Raw genomic sequence first — 22,341 nt, 5'->3', positions numbered from 1 at the left:
TTAGATAAAGGGAACCTGAGTGTCACGCCCTGACCTTAGATATCTCTGTTGTTCTATATATTTCGGTTGGGTCAGGGTGTGACTAGGGTGGGTACTCTAGTTTTTGTATGTCTAGGGTTTTTGTATGTCTAGGGGTTTTAGTACGTCTATGTTGGCCTGATATGGTTCCCAATCAGAGACAGCTGTTTGTCGTTGTCTCTGATTGGGGATCATATTTAGGTAGCCATTTTCCTCATTTGTGTTGTGGGATCTTGACTATGTTTAGTTGCCTGTCTGCACTAAATTGTATAGCTTCACGTTTCGTTTGTTGATTTTGTTAAGTGTTTCATTCATTAAAAGAGAATGTTCGCATACCACGCTGCGCCTTGGTCTCACTCATACAACGATCATGACAGAAGATCCCACCAAAAATGTACCAAACAGCGTGTACAGGAGGAGTGGACTTGGGAGGAGATCCAGGATGGAAAAGGACCCTGGACGCAGGCCCGGGGAGTATCGGCGTCCTAAGGAGGAGATAGAGGCAGCGAAAGTGGAACGGCGACGATATGAGGAGATAGCTCAACGGAGCAGGCACGAGAGTCAACCCCAAGAAAAAATTTGGGAGGGGCACATGGAGCCAGTCAGGGAGTCGAGTGAGGAGCTCGACAAAAGATTCCGGAGAGAGGTGCTGGCATTGAGAGCGCTGCAGAGCGGGCGTGCTGAGATGCGTGTCATCAGCCCGGTGCTACCTGTACCGGTCCCACGCATAAGGTCTCCAGTGCGCCTTCACAGCCCAGTGCGCCCTGTGCTAGCTTCCCGCACTTGCCGGGCTGGAGTGAGCATCCAGTCAGGAAGGGTTGTGCCAGCTCTGCGCTCTAGAACCTCCAGTGCGCCTACATAGTCAAGTACGTCCTGTGCCTTTTCCCCAGCACTCGCCCTGAGGTGCGTGTCCATGTGTACCGGTCACATGCATCAGGTCTCCAGTGCGCCTCCACAGTCCAGTATGTCCTGTGCCTCCTCTATGCACTCGCCCTGAGGTGCGTGTCATCAGCCCGGTGCCACCTGTACCGGTACCACGCATCAGGCCACCAGTGTGCCTCCACAGTCCAGAGCTTCCGGCAACAGTTCCCAGTCCAGGGCTTTCGGCGATAGTTTCCAGTCCGGAACCTCCAATGACGGTCCACAGTCCGGAACCTCCAGCGACGGTCCCCAGTCCGGGGTCTCCAGCGACGGTCCCCAGTCCGGGGTCTCCAGTGACGGTCCCCAGTCCGGGGTCTCCAGCGACGGTGCCCAGTCTGGGGCTCCAGCGACGGTCCCCAGCCCGGGGTCTCCAGCGACGGTCCCCAGTCTGGGGTCTCCAGCGACGGTCCCCAGTCCGGGGCCTCTAGCGACGAGCTGCAGTCTAGAGTCTTCAGCGACGAGCTATGATCCATGGTCCGGTTCCACAGAAGCGGAGGGATCAGCGTAAGGAGGGGGGGCTGCGTCCAGAACCAGATCCGCCACCAAGGGTAGATGCCCACCAAGGGTAGATGCCCACCCTCCCTTATAGGTTCAGGTTTGCGGCTGGGAGCCCCTTTGTGTGTGGGGGAGGGGGGGGGGGGGGGTGTACTGTCACGCCCTGACCTTAGATATCTGTTTTTCTATATATTTTGGTTGGGTCAGGGTGTGACTAGGGTGGGTACTCTAGTTTTTGTATGTCTAGGGTTTTTGTATGTCTAGAGGTTTTTGTATGTCTAGAGGTTTTTGTATGTCTATGTTGACCTGATATGGTTCCCAATCAGAGACAGCTGTTTGTCGTTGTCTCTGATTGGGGATCATATTTAGGTTGCCATTTTCTTCATTTGTGTTGTGGGATCTTGACTATGTTTAGTTGCCTGTCTGCACTAAGTTGTATAGCTTCAAGTTTCGTATGTTGGTTTTGTTGTTTTTGTTAATTGTTTCATTCATTAAAAGAGAATGTACGCATATCATACGACGATCGTGACACGGAGTGTACAAATAAAACTAGTATCACTTTTTTTTGTTATGTATTTAATTAACAAAGTTACACAACACCCAATTTTCCTATGTGAAAATAATTGCTGCTTTAACTCAGCAACATGTGTGGTTTTTCAAGGATGAACTGCTTGTTTCAAGTCCTGCCACAACATCTGGCAGGACTTTGGGCACCCGAGTGGTGCAGCGCTCTAAGGACACTGCATCCCAGTGCAAGACGCATCACTGCAGTCCATGGTTCAAATCCAGGCTGCATCACATCCGGCCGTGATTGGGAGTCCCATAGGGCGGAGCACAATTGGCCCAGCGTTGTCCGGGTTTGGTCAGGGTAGGCCGTCATTGTAAATAAGAATTTATTCTTAACTGACTCGCCTAGTTAAATAAAGGTTCAATTTAAAAAATCTATAATAATAATCTCAATTGGGATTAGGTCTGGACTTTGACTGGTCCAAACAACACTGATTGTGTTTTTTGGATCACCGTCTTGCTGCATGACCCAGCTGCGCTTCAGCTTCAGCTCACAGACAGATGACCTGACATTCTCCTGTAGAATTCTCTGATACAGAGCAGAATTCAGGGTTCCTTCTATTAAGGCAAGTCGTCTGGGTCCTGAGGCAGCAAAGCATCCCCAAACCATCACACGACCACCACCATGCTTGACCGTTGGTATGAGGTTCTTATTGTGGAACCTTTCTTAATAAAATAAATAAAATAAGTATATTCTTTTGTGTTATTTGTAAACTCAGGTTCCCTTTATCTAATATTAGGTTTTGGTTGAAGATCAAATTACATTCAGTATCAAAAATATGCAAAAATAGAGAAAAATCTGAAAGTGGGCAAATACTTTTTCACGACACTGTATAAATATGACTAAATAAAAAGGTTGAGATAAAAAAGTGACAAAAAACAACACACAAAGAAAAAAACATGATATTTTTGTCACATGCTTGTACAATACATTTTCCCAATCACTGCAATACAGTTGAAGAATGACGGAAATAAATGAACAAGTTGATCAAAATATAATGATGAAGTAAAAAAATAAATAATAATAATAATAAATAAATAAAAAACAGGGCATTGCATGTTAATAACGCTGATTAATCACGATCGCAATGCCAGAGAAAGATGACCATATTAAAGATAACACAGGCTTAACATTATGATTGGTGAAATAAAAAGAGAGGTAAAGATACCAAACCTGGTGCATGGTAAACAGCTGATGCTTGGGGATAGAGATGACGAGGAGAAGGGGGATAAGAATGATATGTTGTAATGATGATGATAGGTGGTCATTTACATTTTAGTCATTTAGCTGACATTCCTATCCAGAGCCACTTACAGGGGCAATTAGGGTTAAGTGCCAATGGCACACCGACCGATTTTTGTTCACCTAGTGGGCTAAGGGATTCGAACCAGCGACCTTTTGGTTCCTGGCCCAACACTCTAACTGCTAGACTACCTGCAGCCTCCTATTTGATATAATGTAATGATCATAGTGATGATGATGGCAGTGATGATGATGATGATGATGATAGTAATGCTGAGTGATTGACCGGTTATTAAAAAACGAATTGACCAACGTTATTTTTTTTGTGTGTAATATACACAACTGGAATATTTTATTATTTCATAGCAATTTCATATCTTTCTATTGATGTCTAGCCAATGTGGAGCTGACAGAGACAATGGAATATTTTCAATGTTTTAGCAATTGAATGTTCACTATTTTTGGCTTTGAAATATCCATTAAAAAGCTCTAAAATCATTTTAATGTCACTTAATAATTTTTTTTAAAATTAAAAAACGAAAAACGCTCTATAATCAATCCGAAACCAAACCGACCTCAGAAAGCACTCATCGCTCAGCACAAGATTATAGACAGAGAAAGAAATGATTCAATATATGGAAACATTTCATGATGAAGATGATGACAATGACAAAGAGGATGACATTGATGATGAAGATGATGACGACGACAACTGTCAAGAATGACTGAAATGAAGGCAAATACAATTCTGGTGGTAAATCAAGAACAACAACAGTGGTAAAGACGTTGAAGTTGCAAATTTGCAGGTCGCTCACGTCATGGTGTTTTGACTTCTGCGAGTCTCCAGCAGGTTTTTTCCTTTCATCTTTTGATGTGGTGATGGTCTCAGGTGCTCCCTTCTTGGGCGAGGCTTTGACTTCTGCTTCCTTTTGAGTTTTGGTGGCGACTTTAGTTTTATCCTGGCCCTGCTGCTGCTTACCAGACTGCTTGTTGGGTACACTCTGGTTGGGTTTAGGTTGGGTAGGTGCACCCTTAGCAGGAGAGGGTGCACCCTTGCTAGGGGTGGATGCAGCTTTAGTATGGGAGGGTGCGCCCTTGGCTGGGGAGGGCTGGGCAGGACCCTTACTCTGGGTGGTGGGTCCTGTCTGTTTGGCAGGGGAGGGTGCGCTCTTGGCTGGGGAGGGCTGGGCAGGACCCTTACTCTGGGTGGTGGGTCCTGTCTGTTTGGCAGGGTAGGGTGCACCCTTGGCAGGGGAGGGCTGGGCAGGACCCTTACTCTGGGTGGTGGGTCCTGTCTGTTTGGCTGGGGAGCGTTCACCCTTAGCAGGTGAAGGCTGGGCTGTTTTAGCAGGGGAGGGTTGTGCCTTGGCAGGGGACGGTTGAGCAGGCCCCTTGCTTTGGGCGGTGGGCCCTGCCTGTTTGGCAGGGGAGAAAGGAGGGCCACTTACTTGGGCACCCGGTGGTTTCTGTTGCTGTTGAGGACCAGTGGGCCGTAGCCCTGCCTGCTGATTGAGCCCTCTCTGCTGAGGCTGTAGTTGATTGGCTGGAGCCGGGTGCCGTGGGGATCCCATTGGCTGAGGAGCAGGAAGTGGAGTGTCTCCCAGGGCCCCAGACAAAGCTCTCTGGGTCTGGCAGTTCAGGCAGAGCCATTCTTTATTCTGAAACACAGACAGAACAAAAAGCGACATTTAGAAAACTGCATGGTACAGGATTGTATAAAACCAAACATTGTCTGCAAACTAACGATTATTCCACAACGATCGAAACATTTAAAATGTATATATATGCTGTTCACATTGATACTCTCCATAGACTTTATCATACCATAGTGAAACATAATGGGGTAGAAGTAGGCCGGTGGTAGATGAAAAGAGGTGCTATACTTGTCAAACAAAGTGAAAGTACGCTTGAGTAACATTGAGATAAAAGAGGACAGGAATAGCTAGCTGTCTGCACTGACGCTGTGCTCACAGCAGCGCTTACAAATGAAGCATGCCCTCCTAACCGGAAAAAAAAATATGTAAAAACACGACTCCCCCATAAATCAGCTGTCTGGTAGAAGGTTTAGGCTGCTAATTTACACTGCTTCTGCGTCCCAAATGGCACCATATTTCCTATATAGTGTACTTTTTCTGGTCAAAAGTAGTACACTATATATTAATACCGGTCCCACTATGTCCTTCTTCTTTCATATGGCTGTAATATACTGTAGAAACAATGTGGTTAGGATAAGCAATAAAGTACTGTACAGTGAGACTACAGTGGTGGCAGAGAGCCAAGGCTTTTAACAGGGAGTGTACTGACTCTGAACACAGGGGACTTGTTTAACATTGACCTTTATGTTGATATGAGAGTCAACACATATGGAGGAAGACTGGTTACTCTTGCTAAAAATTGATTCGATAAAGAGGGAGTGATGGAGGGGTATAAAAAAATGAAAGCATCTTAGGATACCATTACTAAATGAAAGAAATAGCCACCCTCTCACACCATATGGCCAAAGACCAGCATAATAAAGACGGATTAAAAGGATCAGAAATTGTGATAAATTGGCCTCTGATTAAAACAAGCCGGCCGTTGGGATAAAGTCTCGGTTCAAGAAAGATGTTCCTTCCTAGATTTTGGGCAAACTATCTAAGATATACCTATGAAGAAGCTTGTTTGAGGTCAGATCAGGTACTTCGAGCAGCAGCCGCAGCCACAGCACAGACAGGTTAGGTCAGAGCTGGCTAAAGGACTCAAACCCCTGTAGTTGTTGAAGTCAACCCTTTCATCTGCATGAGAAGGCTTAATCACCAGACAATGTTAAGCGCTTTGAAGCACATAGGAGGACGGCCGCTGCATGAATACAAATCAGCACTACGGTTATTAGTGTTGAGACACAGAGACCCAACTGCAATTAGTTCCACAGTCAACTGTTCAGATGTAATCAGCCCTTCACGGAGCAGATAACACTCATCAACAGAGAGTTAGATACAGACTGTCACCCCTCACATTCAATCAACAGCGGGGTTAATCCAAAATGGCACCCTAAATCCTATATTCCTATTTAGCGCACTCCTTTTTACCTGATTCCTATGGGCCCTGGTCAAATGCAGTTCACTATTTAAGGAATAGGGTGCCATTTTGGACACAACCAGATAGTCTCCAATGCACTGCCACCACACCTCTATGGAGGTATTGATTATGTCAACATTCTGCCCGAGGAAAAAAAAAGGGTGTAAACCCATCAAAGACAGGATATTAGCAGAAACAGATTCCATTTCCGATTAAAAGAGCTGATCAATGAGACAGAACTACGGTGTCCGTATTAGGACAGCCTTAGTCTCAGCAGGAGTTATTTTATTCTCAGATCAACGGGAACATTTAAATGCTTCTATTACCAGGTTATGAAAAGCACAACGAGAGATGGTGGCACCATGTTTGTAGCCCAGGGCCCGTATTCACAAAGCGATCCAGGATCAGGCCCCTCCCTCCCTGTCCATGAAATCTGATTCATTAATGATTTAAAAGGCTAAACTGATCCTAGATAGCAACCATACTCTTCGACGCCTTGTGAAGCTGGGCCCAGAGCCTCAAGGCATGGAGAAATGGCATCTGTGTGTAACGTGCATTGTTGGCGTCAAGGCGATAACAAATAACCTCATAAACACCTCTATAGCCGATTACCATCGATACCACTGTACCATAGATCCTATCTTTATACGGTGTCCATATTAGGGCACCCTCCTTTATTGTTATGGTGTCTTCTTTAACCTCCGAGGAGGAAATAAAGACTATAACAATAGACTACAAAACAGTCCCACAGCATAAAGCTCATAAAGGAAAGCACAACACAGGTGTTAAATGATCCCATCGTAGAGTGGAGGACACCACTGCTACGCTCCCATAATTCACTGCAGCATACTTTAAATGTCACATTTTGAGCTGAAAATGTGTTTGGATTTTGGTTACACTCCAGAATTGAGTGTGCAGCAGCAGCATGAGGAATGGCAAGTTACAAGTGAGTTACTCTACCTGCAACCTGCTCCCTGCATAAAATGTGTAGAGAGAGAGTGTTTATGTTACAAGGAGGGAGGAGATAAGGAAATAGAATTGATCATGAAAAAAAGAGAGAGAACGAGCAAGCTAAAAGTGCCACATTCAGGGAAATAATGTAGTCACTTCATCTGTGTGTCTGGGCCATGGGCCCTGGAGGCTCCTGACTAACAGACAGTCTGATATGGATGTTAATCTGAGGGCCCCAAAGAACAGCGGTTAACAGGTACAGTCTCTCCAGCAATAAGGCCTGGGAGTGCCACTCTCGCCACTACTCAGCTCCTCTGCCTTGGCCTTCTCATCTGACGAAAGTGAATCAGTGAATGTATTGGAGTTTCGTATGATTGTGTAAATACAACAGTGCGGGGGTATGCGACTGCTTTTTGGGGTGTCAGTGTGTGCAAGGGTTTATATCAGTCAATGTACACCTGTATTGTAAATGTGCAAGTGTGAGACTGTGCTGTAGGTGCATGAACAGTGATTGTTAACAGGTTAGAGCTGTGTTAACCTCAGTCCCAGAAAATAATGGCAGGCGCATAGAACCTGTGAAAACCGCGCAACAAAGCGGGACTTGAAAGGGGTGTGGTTGATGTCGAGGCAGGAGAGGGGGCGAGCCTGCTACAGCTGTATTAGATGGGACTTTGAAATATGGCGAAAATCGGCAATCAAAATAAACGATCGATCACAATAGCCATATTGTTTTTTGGGAAGCCCAATCGAGTTCGGGGGCATACAAAGCACGTATGTGGAAGCTATTTCTAAGATGCATACTTTGCATCACTTGCGCTGCTCGCTCATTGAAGTCCACAATGTCGGCAGGACGTTCTAAGGGTTATGCTGGATGGTGAATGGACAGAGAGATCAGCCAATTAAAACCAGCGGTTGTTTCGTCCGCTCCTGCAATAGACTTCCAGTCAAGTCCGCGTTCTGAGGCGCTATGAAACCCGACGGTTCGAGAGAGCCGGCTGGTGGACAAGATTAGAGCTGTGTGTGTGTGTGTGTGTGTGTGTGTGTGTGTGTGTGTGTGATTCCTTGCTTGTGTTCTCCAGCCTAGGCTCATTAGTAACCCAGTGTGCCCCCATGGGGGGTAGGGGTGGGGTGGGGGGGGGGTGGCGGGGGGTGCTCTGCTATGGTTGTGTAACAACATGAGGTGCAGAAACACTGAGTTGTACCTGAGCACCACACACACACACCGTTCTCTCAAACATATCTGGCACACCTTTCCAAACACTCCGAGACTCACACATTTAGTAGAGGGATACCAATGGATGTTAAAATCTAACAGCGCTACATGAACGGGAATGAAGAAGGGCCGGCAAGGGGCACGTTCACTGTGTTCGGAGATGACCGCACACACCAAATGATGCAGAGTGAGCGCATCCATCTTCCTGCCAATCAGAATATAGTCGAGCATAAAATAATAATTGCACAAAACCACCTAGCTACCTAACCCCAACAAATCCGACTGTTACTAGACATAGGTTATAACTGCACAGATAGGACGAGCCTATTAATGATGATGGCCTAAACTATACATCCTAATAATGGTGATGGTTACAGCATGTTTCCCATGGTTGGTAATGGTTTAATTAGGGACTGTGTGCAACATGGCTGCTAATGATCTAGGCAGAGACATCATTTAGACACGATGTATAGAAACCATTAGAGATATGAAAAGAAACACGACACCAGCATTATGCTGCTCCCTACTGCCATGTGTGCAGTGTCCATATCAGGACACCTAACAGAAACTGGATAATCAGTCGATGACGTTACAGAGCTGGGAAACAGTTCTGACGTTAGCCAATTGTATGGTGTCCATATTAGGACAGACTCAGACTCAGTCCTGCTGAGACTATCATAATGTGGACACCGTACATTTGGCTACCGTCAGATCCAGAGATTTTTAGAGCGCATTTTGATCTAAGTGGGCAGTTGGAAAATGCAATTTTCTCCAGCTGGGAAGGAGATTAAAAAAAAGGATGTTGTCAAAGGTTTGGCGAGAGAGACAGGGGGAAAATGAACGAGTCTGTATTTTTCAAGGACGAAGCTAACATACGGCTCTTGTGATACTGAAGGTCTATTAGCCACTCACAACAATAGCCACCAAGCCTGACCAATCAACATATCCGATACAGAATCTGTGTCCGAAAGTGCCTACCCTCTTCCCTATGTAGTGTACCGTGCTCTGGTCAAAAGTAGTGCATAGGGTATAGCGTGCCATTTCGGACGCATCCCACCAGCAAACACAATCAAATGGCCAACAACACAACCAAGGGGAGAGATGGAGGGGGTTATAGGTCATCCTGTATTACATAAGCAGCAGAGAGTATCTCTAACCACAGCACCCTGTGAGCCAGATAATGTCTTCACCAATTCTGCCCAAATCCCGCTGAAACAAAATGTAAACGCAACATGCAACCATTTCAAAGATTTTGCGGAGTTACAGATCATGTAAGGAAATCAGTCAATTGAAATAAACTCATTAGGTCCTAATCTATGGATTTGACACGACTGGGAATACAGATATGCATCTGTGCATTCTAATTGCCATCAATAAAATGCAACTGTGTTCGTTGTCTGTAGCTTATGCCTGCCCATACCATAACCCCCACCACCATCATGGGGCACTCTGTTCACAATACTGACATCAGCAAACCGCTCGACCACACGACGCCACACACTTGGTATGCGGTTGTGAGGCCAGTTGGACGTACTGCCAAATTGTCTAAAGCAACGTTGGATGGCGGCTTATGGTAGAGAAATGTACATTCAATTCTCTGGCAAGAGCTTTGGTGGACATTCCTGCAGTCAGCATGTCAATTGTCCACACCCTCAAAACTTGAGACATCTGTGGCATTGTAGAGTGGTCTTTTGTCACCAGCACAAGGCGCAGCTGTGTAATGATCATGCTGTTTTTTCAGCTTCTTGATATGATATGCCAAGAAAAGGAGAAATGCTCACTAACAGGATGTACACATATTTGTGCACAAAATTTGATTGAAATAAGCATTTTGTGCGTATGGAAAATGTCTGGGATCTTTTATTTCAACTCATGAAACATGTCACCAATACTTTACATGTTGCATTTTATATTTTTGTTCAATGTAGTTGGCTGTTGAAGCGAGAAGGCGAGGGAGTCATTGGCATGCCAAACAAACGAAACACGCTTTGTTTTTTTCTCTCCCTCAAGTGCTCTACTGAGGAGCTAAATATAAACAGGTGCAGGCAGGGCTCTCAGAACTAACCATCTGTGCAGTTTGCATTTACGTGGAAAACCTAAATGAGATGGAAAATGTGGAATATGGTCAGAGAGTGCGTGTGATGGGTTTGTGTTGGTGTGGGTGTGAGGCGGAAAAAGGGGGCATGTACATATTTAGAATAATATACATTACACACTCAGGAGCACACACCCATACATGCATATTCAGACCCCACACACATACATGCATATTCAGACCCCACACACATTCATGCATGCATATTCAGACCCCACACACATACATGCATATTCAGACCCCACACCCATACAGTGCCTTGCGAAAGTATTCGGCCCCCTTGAACTTTGCGACCTTTTGCCACATTTCAGGCTTCAAACATAAATATATAAAACTGTATTTTTTTGTGAAGAATCAACAACAAGTGGGACACAATCATGAAGTGGAACGACATTTATTAGATATTTCAAACTTTTTTAACAAATCAAAAACTGAAAAATTGGGCGTGCAAAATTATTCAGCCCCTTTACTTTCAGTGCAGCAAACTCTCTCCAGAAGTTCAGTGAGGATCTCTGAATGATCCAATGTTGACCTAAATGACTAATGATGATGAATACAATCCACCTGTGTGTAATCAAGTCTCCGTATAAATGCACCTGCACTGTGATAGTCTCAGAGGTCCGTTAAAAGCGCAGAGAGCATCATGAAGAACAAGGAACACACCAGGCAGGTCCGAGATACTGTTGTGAAGAAGTTTAAAGCCGGATTTGGATACAAAAAGATTTCCCAAGCTTTAAACATCCCAAGGAGCACTGTACAAGCGATAATATTGAAATGGAAGGAGTATCAGACCACTGCAAATCTACCAAGACCTGGCCGTCCCTCTAAACTTTCAGCTCATACAAGGAGAAGACTGATCAGAGATGCAGCCAAGAGGCCCATGATCACTCTGGATGAACTGCAGAGATCTACAGCTGAGGTGGGAGACTCTGTCCATAGGACAACAATCAGTTGTATATTGCACAAATCTGTCCTTTATGGAAGAGTGGCAAGAAGAAAGCCATTTCTTAAAGATATCCATAAAAAGTGTCGTTTAAAGTTTGCCACAAGCCACCTGGGAGACACACCAAACATGTGGAAGAAGGTGCTCTGGTCAGATGAAACCAAAATTGAACTTTTTGGCAACAATGCAAAACGTTATGTTTGGCGTATGTTTGGCGTAAAAGCAACACAGCTGAACACACCATACCCACTGTCAAACATGGTGGTGGCAGCATCATGGTTTGGGCCGGCTTTTCTTCAGCAGGGACAGGGAAGATGGTTAAAATTGATGGGAAGATGGATGGAGCCAAATACAGGACCATTCTGGAAGAAAACCTGATGGAGTCTGCAAAAGACCTGAGACTGGGACGGAGATTTGTCTTCCAACAAGACAATGATCCAAAACATAAAGCAAAATCTACAATGGAATGGTTCAAAAATAAACATATCCAGGTGTTAGAATGGCCAAGTCAAAGTCCAGACCTGAATCCAATCGAGAATCTGTGGAAAGAACTGAAAACTGCTGTTCACAAATGCTCTCCATCCAACCTCACTGAGCTCGAGCTGTTTTGCAAGGAGGAATGGGAAAAACATTCAGTCTCTCGATGTGCAAAACTGATAGAGACATACCCCAAGCGACTTACAGCTGTAATCGCAGCAAAAGGTGGCGCCACAAAGTATTAACTTAAGGGGGCTGAATAATTTTGCACGCCCAATTTTTCAGTTTTTGATTTGTTAAAAAAGTTTGAAATATCCAATAAATGTCGTTCCACTTCATGATTGTGTCCCACTTGTTGTTGATTCTTCACAAAAAAATACAGTTTTATATCTTTATGTTTGAAGCCTGAAATGTGGCAAAAGGTTGCAAAGTTCAAGGGGGCCGAATACTTTCGCAAGGCACTGTACATGCATATTCAGACCCCACACACATACATGCATATTCAGACCCCACACACATACATGCATATTCAGACCCCACACCCATACATGCATATTCAGACCCCACACACATACATGCATATTCAGACCCCACACACATACATGCATATTCAGACCCCACACCCATACATGCATATTCAGACTCCACACCCATACATGCATATTCAGACTCCACACCCATACATGTATACTCAGATACCACACCCATACATGCAGAATCCATACCCTTACATGCATATTCAGACTCCACACCAATACATGCATATTCAGACTCCACACTCATACATGCATATTCGGACTCACTCAACCATCCTAACACAGTAACATGGCACATAAACATGTGAAGAAGTTGGCCTGAGGAGAGTGAGTATGTGTGTGTGTGTGTGTGTGTGTGTGTGTGTGTGTGTGTGTGTGTGTGTGTGTGTGTGTGTGTGTGTGTGTGTGGTCCCTGTGTACTGAAATGTCAGCTGGTTGACCCCCATCCATCAACTACAGGCTTATCAATGGCTGACACCCAAACAGCAGGAAGTCCCTTTAGCCTTTTGGGCGGCTGCGTTCATAAAGAGGATGCTAATGTAAAATGCTAATATGAGATGCTAATAAGCGTTTGAGCAGCTCGCTTCCTGTCACACGTTTGTGCTGCCAAATGTCCCCCTCTCTTGCTCCTTTACTGAATCAGCATAATATCACTGTGTTGGAGACAGAGGGGGAAAGAGGGTAGAGAGAGACACACACACACAGAGATAAGAGAGAAAACGAGATAAAGAGAGACAGAGAGAGAGAAGGAGAGTGAAAGAGAGAAAGAGGATAGAAAGTGAAAGAGAGAGAAAATAGAGAAATAAAATAAAGAGGAGAAAGAGAGAGAGGGGGAGTAGAGGGAGAGAACATAGCCAAACCAGAGGGCTGAGAAGGGAAAGGAGAGTTGTTTATGTAGAGAGTGCTTTGGCTTTTACAGCAGTGTAAATCTCTCTCTCTCACACACACACACACACACAATCAGTCCCTGTGTAGAAGGATAATAGGTCCCATTTAGGACATTGCACCTTTGGGCTTCTGAGACATCCAGACATTTCTAGAACCTGTAAACACTTCCCCCAGAACAAAGTACAGATTACTGCCCACTGTGAATGACTGCCCCTCTCCTCACCTCTTTCTGTCTCTCTCCCATCCCTCCTCTCTCCTCTCCCCTCCCCTCCTCTCCCCTCTCCCAAACGCACAGTCTGGACAAGACTAACACCAGCCTGCAACAACCTCATGAAATCGATGCAAAAAACAGATTAGGATTTGTAAGCAAGAGAAGGATGATTATGAAGCCAGTAATGTATGGATGACAATGGGTCACTAGATAAGCGCCCCCCATAGGATAGGATGCTGTGTTGCTACAGAAAGTCTATGTCAATGAATGATGGCCTGGGTTTACAGGAAGAAGTAGCAAACTGAGGCACACACACACACACAAATACACACCCTTACCACCCTCCACACACACAAAACAACACAGATGGTGCTGCCTGTCATACTGTGTGTTAGAGCAACGTCCAATAACAACACAGGCAGTCCCAGGCATTAGAGCGCCATAAACACTTCACCGGTTCACAAAGGACGACGACGACTGTGGAAAGCAGCGGAGTCATATCTGTGCCGTTTAACGTGTAGCTACATCGCTACCGGAACGAATTGTGTCGCGTACATAACGGCACCCACGTCAAAGTCCGACCTCCTCAATCACACCCACACAGACGTATCTTTGTGCGTGTGCACCCCGGCACGTGTGCGTATGTGCGCGCGTGCCCGCATATGTGCGCGTGGGTCTCATTTGCGTGTGTGTCTTGTGCGGGGTGGGCTAGCTCAGCTCGTCAGTGAGATGATCTCGTTAGTGAGATGATCTCGTTAGTGAGTTGTTAACCTCATTAAGCAGCGGGGGGTGTAGCAGCACAGGTCAGCTCATTAGAAAGCAATAGGCCCTCGAACACAATAGCACACACCCTTCCCGTTACAGTACCCTGGCTTTAAGCGGCGTGAAAATATAGTAGTGCACTACATCGGCAGGGAGTAGGGGGCCATTTGGGACGCACCCTCTGGTGAGGCGGGGTGAAGAGAAGGAGGAGGGATACTGGGACAGAAACCAGAGAGAGGCCCCCCAGGCCTCACAACACGGAAATGCTGCATCACTGGGCCCAGATACAGGTAGCAGACCAGCCTGTTTCCTGGTGGTCACTGGTCATAACCTGTCATATGGAAACTGCAGAGGGTAAGCCGAGAGCTGCCTTGAAATGGCTGGTCTAGGATCAGCGACGAAAGAGAGAGAGAGGTGTGTAGGTGTCAGTGTAGGATGAGGGTGGGAGGAGAGATGTAGGTTTCATGAAGCACTTTGTTTTTCCGCAAAGAGATATACACTGAGTGTACAAAACATTAGGAAAACCTTCCTACTATTGAGTTGCACCCCCCCTTTTGCCCTCAGAACAGCCTCAATTAGTCGGGGCATGGACTCTACAAGGTGTCGAAAGCGTACCACAGGGATGCTGGCCCATGTTGACTCCAATGCTTCCCACAGTTGTGTCAAGTTGGCTGGATGTCCTTTGGGTGGTGGACCATTCTTGATACACACGGGAAACTGTTGAGCGTGAAACGACTACACCCGTTTTTAAAGGCACTTTAAATATTTTGTCTTGCCCATTCACCCTCTGAATGGCATACATACACAATCAATGTCTCAATTGCCTCAAAGCTTAAAAATCCTTCTTGAACCGGTCTCCTCCCCTTCAACTACACTGATTGAAGTGGATTTAACAAGTGACATCAATAAGGGATCATAGCGTTCACCTGGATCCACCTGGACAGCCTTTGTCAAGGTGTTCCTAATGCTTTCTACACTCAGTGTACAGTAGCAGAGTATCTATTGCAGTCACAATGAATGGTTCTGGACATACAGAAATAGAATTGGAGAAACAGAATTGTAGTTGTGTGGTTCTGGAGCCACAGCAAGATGCTTAGTGGTTATACATTCTAATATTCAAATTCTATGGGTAGAGGTCCTTCCATCCCGGCAGGGTCGGAGTTCAGTCCTTGGGGCCGGAAGAGCTAGTCTTTCCCCGCCGGCAATAATCAGGGGTTGAGAACAGCAGGTTATCCAAAGGAAAAAGGTCACCACGATTGATCCCCTCACACTCACAGAGGAGCCTGCTTAGTCATTGAACCATTGAGTGCGTACGTGCGTGCGTGCGTTCGCTTGCATGAGTGTGTATGTGTATGGGAACGTGTGTGCCTATGCATGTTTGTACATGTGTGTTTAAGACAGACAGGGCAGCCCATAACTACCTGAAATGTCAACAGAATGTCAACAGCAAATGTGAAATGATGAAAGTGTGAAGCACAAATAAAGACACTAGGGAAAGGGTACAGGAGGTTATAGAAGCGTCAACACTTGTCACCTACGGAGGGAGCCAGAGAGGACACAGTCTCATCTGAATCATAGACGGGGAGATCAAGAGAGGCAGGAAGACTGGGAAACACACGCAACCATAACACCAATATACAAACAGAAACGCACGGAGACAGACAAACACGGATACTTACTGTGAGTGACACACACAGATCATCACAAACACACACAGGGGCCTGAGGGCAAACACTTAATGTGTTGTGAAATCTGTTGTGAATGTATTGTAATGTTTTTTTAACTGCCTTAATTTTGCTGGACCCCAGGAAGAGTAGCTGTAATGGGGATCCATAATAAATACAAATACATACACAGACACATATACACAAAGACACACACAGGCACACACACAGGCACAGAAATTGCTTGTTGACACGTTCTCATATAGAAATGTGAGATTCATACAGATTAGGTGCAAATCAACATTCCTTCATAATACCTAGAAAAACCTATCAATTTAGCCTATCATAATGATATAATAATCCTACTCAGGCCGGCACAGAGTTTGTCACCAAATCTCAAACACACACATCGGATGTGTCTCAAATGGCACCCTGTTCCCTATATAGTGCACTACTTTTGACCAGAAACCTATGGGCCCTGGCCGTTCACTATAAGGGAATAGGGTGTCATGGGGACGCCGCCATCTAGGATACTCCTGCCAGATAATCAGTTCCCAGCAGGACCTTCTCTCCCACATGCTCTCTCTACTGGGTGTAGGAACACACACTGGGACCATGAAATGTCAGCCGTCATTAAATGCCAAAACACACTCCAGTGGCCAGGAATTTCTCAGGTGGTCATTGTCAATATGAATTCATCCCCTCTTTCTCTCGTTGTCTTGTTCTCTCTTTTCTCTACTTCTCTCTCTCTCTCTCTCTCACACACACACACACTCTCCCTCTCTGTCACACACACACACGCACTCTCCCTCTCTGTCACACACATACACATAAACTCTCCCTCTTGTTCTCCTCTCTCTCTCCCTCTCTCTTTCTCTCCCGCTCTTTCTCTCTCTCACTTCACACCTCTGGCCCCGCTCCTCATATCTTTCTGTCACTTGTCACTCACAAAAGTGCTCGCTTGACAGCTATTAATAACCACTTTCACCCCACTCAAACAGCTTTGTTCTTTATTCCCCTGCGTTTCCTACAACAGCATTTTTAAAACCCCTCCTCGGGGACCCCCAGCCGTTACATGTATTTGAACAGTTCCAGAGCTTGCACACCTGATTCAACCTGTCAACTAATCATCAAGCCCTTAGGTGAATCAGGTGTGCTAGTTCAGGGCAACAACACAATTGTGAAACGCCTAGGGTTCCCCTAGGAGAAACGCCTAGGGATTGAAAAGCACTGGCCTACAGCATGCCCTCTTTAAGGCACTATTGACGAGTTAGCTGGGAACATCGCAAAAACGAGGCGGGAGCTTCAATGGGCCAGAAGGCCGTGTGTTGTGATTCCGGCTGGCCAGATAGCTAGCAACAACGACAAGAAAATGCCATGTGGGGAATCGTTTAAGTGGCTCGTTTCAGTTAGTTTTAGCTCGTTTTTGATACATTGTCTTGTTTTGAGGTGTTTTGACTGATGTCACATCTATGCTACTGGCTCAAATTTGCTAGCTAGCTAACCAACCACTGTAACAATGTATTTGAGAGACTCATTGCGCAAATTTATTTCGGTTTTCAATTATTTATGTTTTCAAACGAAAAAAAAAGTTGACATGTTGTCAACAGTTTAAGCCAACCCCGTCTGTTTTGACCCATAGCTACGCACGCGTCGGTTTTGTTGCTAAACAACCAACCCGTCTATGTAATGCACAGGTCAAAAGTAGTGCATTACATAGGGAATAGTGTACCATTTGGAACGCAGCCTGGCCAGGGGACCGTGTCTAACCTGTCCTGTCCTAACCTTCACCGTAAAAAAACAACAACCAAACAACTGTGATTGAGTGCCTACTGTATGATGATTAATAAACAAAGATGGAGGTCATCATTAGTACACAGCGTAGTAGCTGGTCATCATAATGATGCTGCTCAGTAGAGGAGAAGCAGCCAGGTGATACTAAATGGCTGGCGTTGAACAGTGAAGGTTAGTGTGGCCCAGGGTCACTGTGAATTATTAACGTCAGCAGAGCAGGGGGCCCCACTGCCAGCCAGGTGAGACTAGGTGAGCCTTAGGGTACTGGGGAAATGTGTCACACACACACTCACACACGGGCACACACACAGGCAGATGGACGCACGTATACACACACACGCACGCACGCACACACACACACAAACAGAGCGGGCTCAGCAAACAGTGGGATCCTATCACTACTCTTTCATCACAATAGTAGTATTCAGCAGTAGAGGCCCCTGAGTGGAGGAAGGGGAGGACAGTCCTCAGTGAATTTCCTAAAAATGAAGATGGTAAAACATTTAAAAAGTTATCATATTAGACAAAACTATACGACATATAATCACGTCACCAATTGAATCACACTATTTTGCAAAACCTAGTAGGCTTATGCTCCTCACCCCCATCCATAGACTATCAGAGCGCTTGCAGCATGAACTGACATGTTGTCCACCCAATCAGAGGATCAAAGAATGAATCTGGTGCTGAAAGCATAAACCACAGCTAGCTAGCACTGCAGTGCATAAAATGTGGTGAGTAGTGGATTCAAAGACAGAGAAAGACAGTAGTTCAACAGTTTAACAAATTAATTTATTTCAAAATGAAGGAGAAGCCAGAGAGAGAGTCTTTTATTTCTTACTTTCAGTTTCACTTACTTAGCAAGCAAATGCAGCTAGCTAGTTTAGCCTACTGAAACACCCTGCTCAAACACAGGGATGGTATGTTAGCTAGCTGGCTTTGACTTTCCAACACAGCACTGGAACACTTCCAAGGTAAGCTTTTGGTTTTACTAATTTATTGCCACCGGGGCCCGCCAGTGCAACTGCTTGCTGACTGTACACTGTAACGTTACTGCATGATTGTAGCGGGTTACAAAACACGTTAGTTCTATTAGCTATGCTGACTATGACGTTACTTTAGCTATGGTGACAAAGATGTAGGTTGTGTGCAGAGGTTTGGCTTGGAAAGGTTTTTTCACCTGGTCACAAGCAGCTGATGTGTTGTGCACTGAAGTCCACAAGTGAAGGGAAGAGGTGAAGGGAGGAGAGCGCATTGATGGGAGAAGGAATACAACGTGGCTGCTATGAAAGTGAACTGTGCCTACACATGATCAGGGGTGTATTCATTCCGCCGATTCCGTAGAAAAAACGTTTCTTAAACAGAAGCAAACAGAACAGAACGGGGATAAACATACCTGAATTTGTCAAAAATAAACTCTTGTTTGTAACTGTTGGACTAATGATTACACCCTATATCAGGTAGATTCAGGCAAGAGTGTGCAAGGCGGTATTGAACGTAACTGTCCATGTGTCACTGTCTGTCACCTCAAATGTTTCTCTCGACCTGTGTGCACCTAAAGTCGGAGGTTTACATACACCTTAGCCAAATACATTTTAACTCAGTTTTTCACAATTCTTGACATTTAATCCCAGTAAAAATTCCCTGTCTTAGGTCAGTTAGGATCACCACTTTACTTTAAGAACGTGACATGTCAGAATCATAGTAGAGAGATTGATTCATTTCAGCTTTTATTTCTTTCATCACATTCCCAGTGGGTCAGAAGTTTACATACACTCAATTAGTATTTGGTAGCATTGCCTTTAAATTGTTTAACTTGGGTCAAACATTTTGGTTAACCTTCCACAAGCTTCCCACAATAAGTTGGGTGAATTTTGTCCCATTCCTTCCGACAGAGCTGGTGTAACTGAGTCAAGTTTGTAGACCTCCTTGCTCGCACACACTTTTTCAGATTTTCTATAGGATTGAGGTCAGGGCTTTGTGATGGCCACTCCAATACCTTGACTTTGTTGTCTTTCAGCCATTTTGCCACAACTTTGGAAGTATGCTCTGGGTCATTGTCCATTTGGAAGACCCATTTGCAACCAAGCTTTAACTTCCCGACTGATGTCTTGAGATGTTGCTTCAATATATCCACATAATTTCCCTCCCTCATGATGCCATCTATTTTGTGAAGTGCACCAGTCCCTCCTGCAGCAAAGCATCCCTACAACATGATGCTGCCACACCCGTGCTTCACGGTTGGGATGGTGTTTTTCGGCTTGCAAGCCTCCCCCTTTTTCCTCCAAACATAATGATGGTTATTATGGCCAGTTATATTTTTGTTTCATCAGACCAGAGGACATTTCTCCAAAAAGTATGATCTTTGTCCCCATGTGTAGTTGCAAACCACAGTCTGGCTTTTTTATGACGGTTTTGAAACAGTGGCTTCTTCCTTGCTGAGCGACCTTTCAGGTTATGTCGATATAGGACAATTTCTTCTCAGGTTTTGGCTGATTGCTTTTGATTTTCCCATGATATCAAGCAAAGAGGCACTGAGTTTGAAACTATGCCTTGAAATACATCCACAGATACACCTCAAATTGACTCAAATTATGTCAATTAGCCTATCAGAAGCTTCTAAAGTCATGACATAATTTTCTGGAATTTTCCAAGCTGTTTAAAGGCACAGTTAACTTAGTGTATGTAAACTTCAGACTGGAATTGTGATACAGTGAATTAAAAGTGAAATAATCTGTCTGTAAACAATTGTTGGAAAAATTACTTGTGTCATGCACGAAGTAGATGTCCTAACCGACTTGCCAAAACTATAGTTTGTTAACAAGACATTTGTGGAGTGGTTGAAAAATTAGTTTTAATGACTCCAACCGAAGTGTATGTAAAATTCCGACTTCAACTGTACGTGGAAAACTGTCATTCATAGGCTAGGTTGTAGCAACCTCATCATGGGTATAGGGAAGATTTGAGTATCATGTAATAGGCTAAACCCATCACTGTTACATTGAACTGGGTGAATGGAATATGAATGACAGTCATCCAATTGTCCTCCCTCATCTGGTGGTTCTGACCACCACTGGTATTCAGTAACACCCTCACAGCACTTTTCTCCAGTCCCCACGAGGAAAAAGGCTATTTTAGGTTTAAATAGGGTTAGGGTTAGGGGTTAGGTTTAATAGTTAGGCGTAGGTTCTGGGGTTAAGGTTAGGGTTAGGGAAAATAGGATTTTGAATGGGAATTCATCAATCAATCAAGGATAGTAAAACAGACGTGTGTGTGTGTGTGTGTGTGTGTGTGTGTGTGTGTTAGCTATAAGGTTGCAGCCTGCCACACCCAGTCATGCTGCTTCACACCCAAGCACTAACACAGCCAAGGTCAGGCCGAGTCAGCAGGTATGTGGGTTAATCCCCTGGGACTCCTTCAATGAGCGTCACATGACCAGGGCTGCAGGATTACAGAGGAAATGAAGGATCATCCACTGAGCCAGCCAGAGGGACTGAGCCACAGCTACTGCCAGGCATAGAGATACAGCGCTGCAGATCAGATACTTTACAACTCTCATTGCATACAGTACATGGTCAGATCTATTTGGCCTCACAGGTGATTTGATACATTGATGCAATAATATAAGGGGTTTTTGAGAATGTGTATAGGACAATGAGCATGGTGCATGCAGTGTCAGGGTTGTGGGTTCGATTCCCACTGGGGCCAATCAGAAGTAAATGTATGCAGCACTACTGTAAGTCACTGTGGATAAAAGCGTCTACTAAATGGCGTCAATCATAATCATATAACACTGAATATTTATTAGGGCCGGGAATTACCAGGGACCTGACTGTATGATTTCATCACGATACTTTGGTACCGATACGATATGTGCTGCGATTCTCACTATTCTGCATGTATTCCGATTCGACATTGCGATTTAATGTTCCAAACAGATTGTTCACCATATGTCTGCTGCAGAGAGACAAGAGAGAGCCATGAGAAAACACATATTGATGAGTCGTGGAAATAAAAGTGCTGAAAACTATTTGGTGCAGGTACAGCCAGCCTACTAGCGCTAGCTAACACTACCTACAGTAGCAAATACAATAAAAAGTCAAATATCGATATAATACTGTTCAAAAATAATACTGTGATGTGCAATTATATAAATGTTTTCCCTTACCACTAATATGCATATCATTAATGTAACTGTGTTGTGAACAGTTCATTAACCTTCTCCATTAGAGGACTGCAGAAGGAGTACTAATGTGTACAAACAACTTAGTTACTTAGGTGTTTAGGGTGGGGGATCACCTGACATCACTTCCTGTCTCTCCACTAATCGGAGTGATGGATGGAAGGTTCCTACAGTAGTTTGTAATATAGCATTCCAGATCTGGACAGATTGTATCGCTGAGCAGAGCAGGCCTGTATTCTCAGAGTAAGAATGCTGATGCTCTAGGATCAGTTTTGTCTTTTAGATTATAATGAATAAGATTAGAGGACCTGATCCTAGATCAG

The 22,341-nt window shown here is 44.8% G+C and overlaps 1 protein-coding gene across 1 annotated transcript in view; it reads right to left on the bottom strand.

The window, feature by feature from the left end:
* The window catches only part of bsnb (bassoon (presynaptic cytomatrix protein) b), a 119,900-nt gene that overhangs the window by 36,823 nt on the left and 60,736 nt on the right, over window positions 1-22,341 (bottom strand). Inside the window, exon 4 of the mRNA XM_036950013.1 lies at window positions 4,060-4,902. Coding sequence (XP_036805908.1) covers window positions 4,060-4,902 — 843 coding nt within the window. The remainder of the gene's footprint in view (window positions 1-4,059; window positions 4,903-22,341) is intronic.

The sequence above is a fragment of the Oncorhynchus mykiss genome, chromosome 17 (assembly GCF_013265735.2).
Source record: "Oncorhynchus mykiss isolate Arlee chromosome 17, USDA_OmykA_1.1, whole genome shotgun sequence".
NCBI classification, from domain to species: domain Eukaryota; kingdom Metazoa; phylum Chordata; class Actinopteri; order Salmoniformes; family Salmonidae; genus Oncorhynchus; species Oncorhynchus mykiss.
The sequence above is the reverse complement of the archived record's forward strand: the minus strand, read 5'-3'. Positions and strand labels throughout refer to the sequence as shown.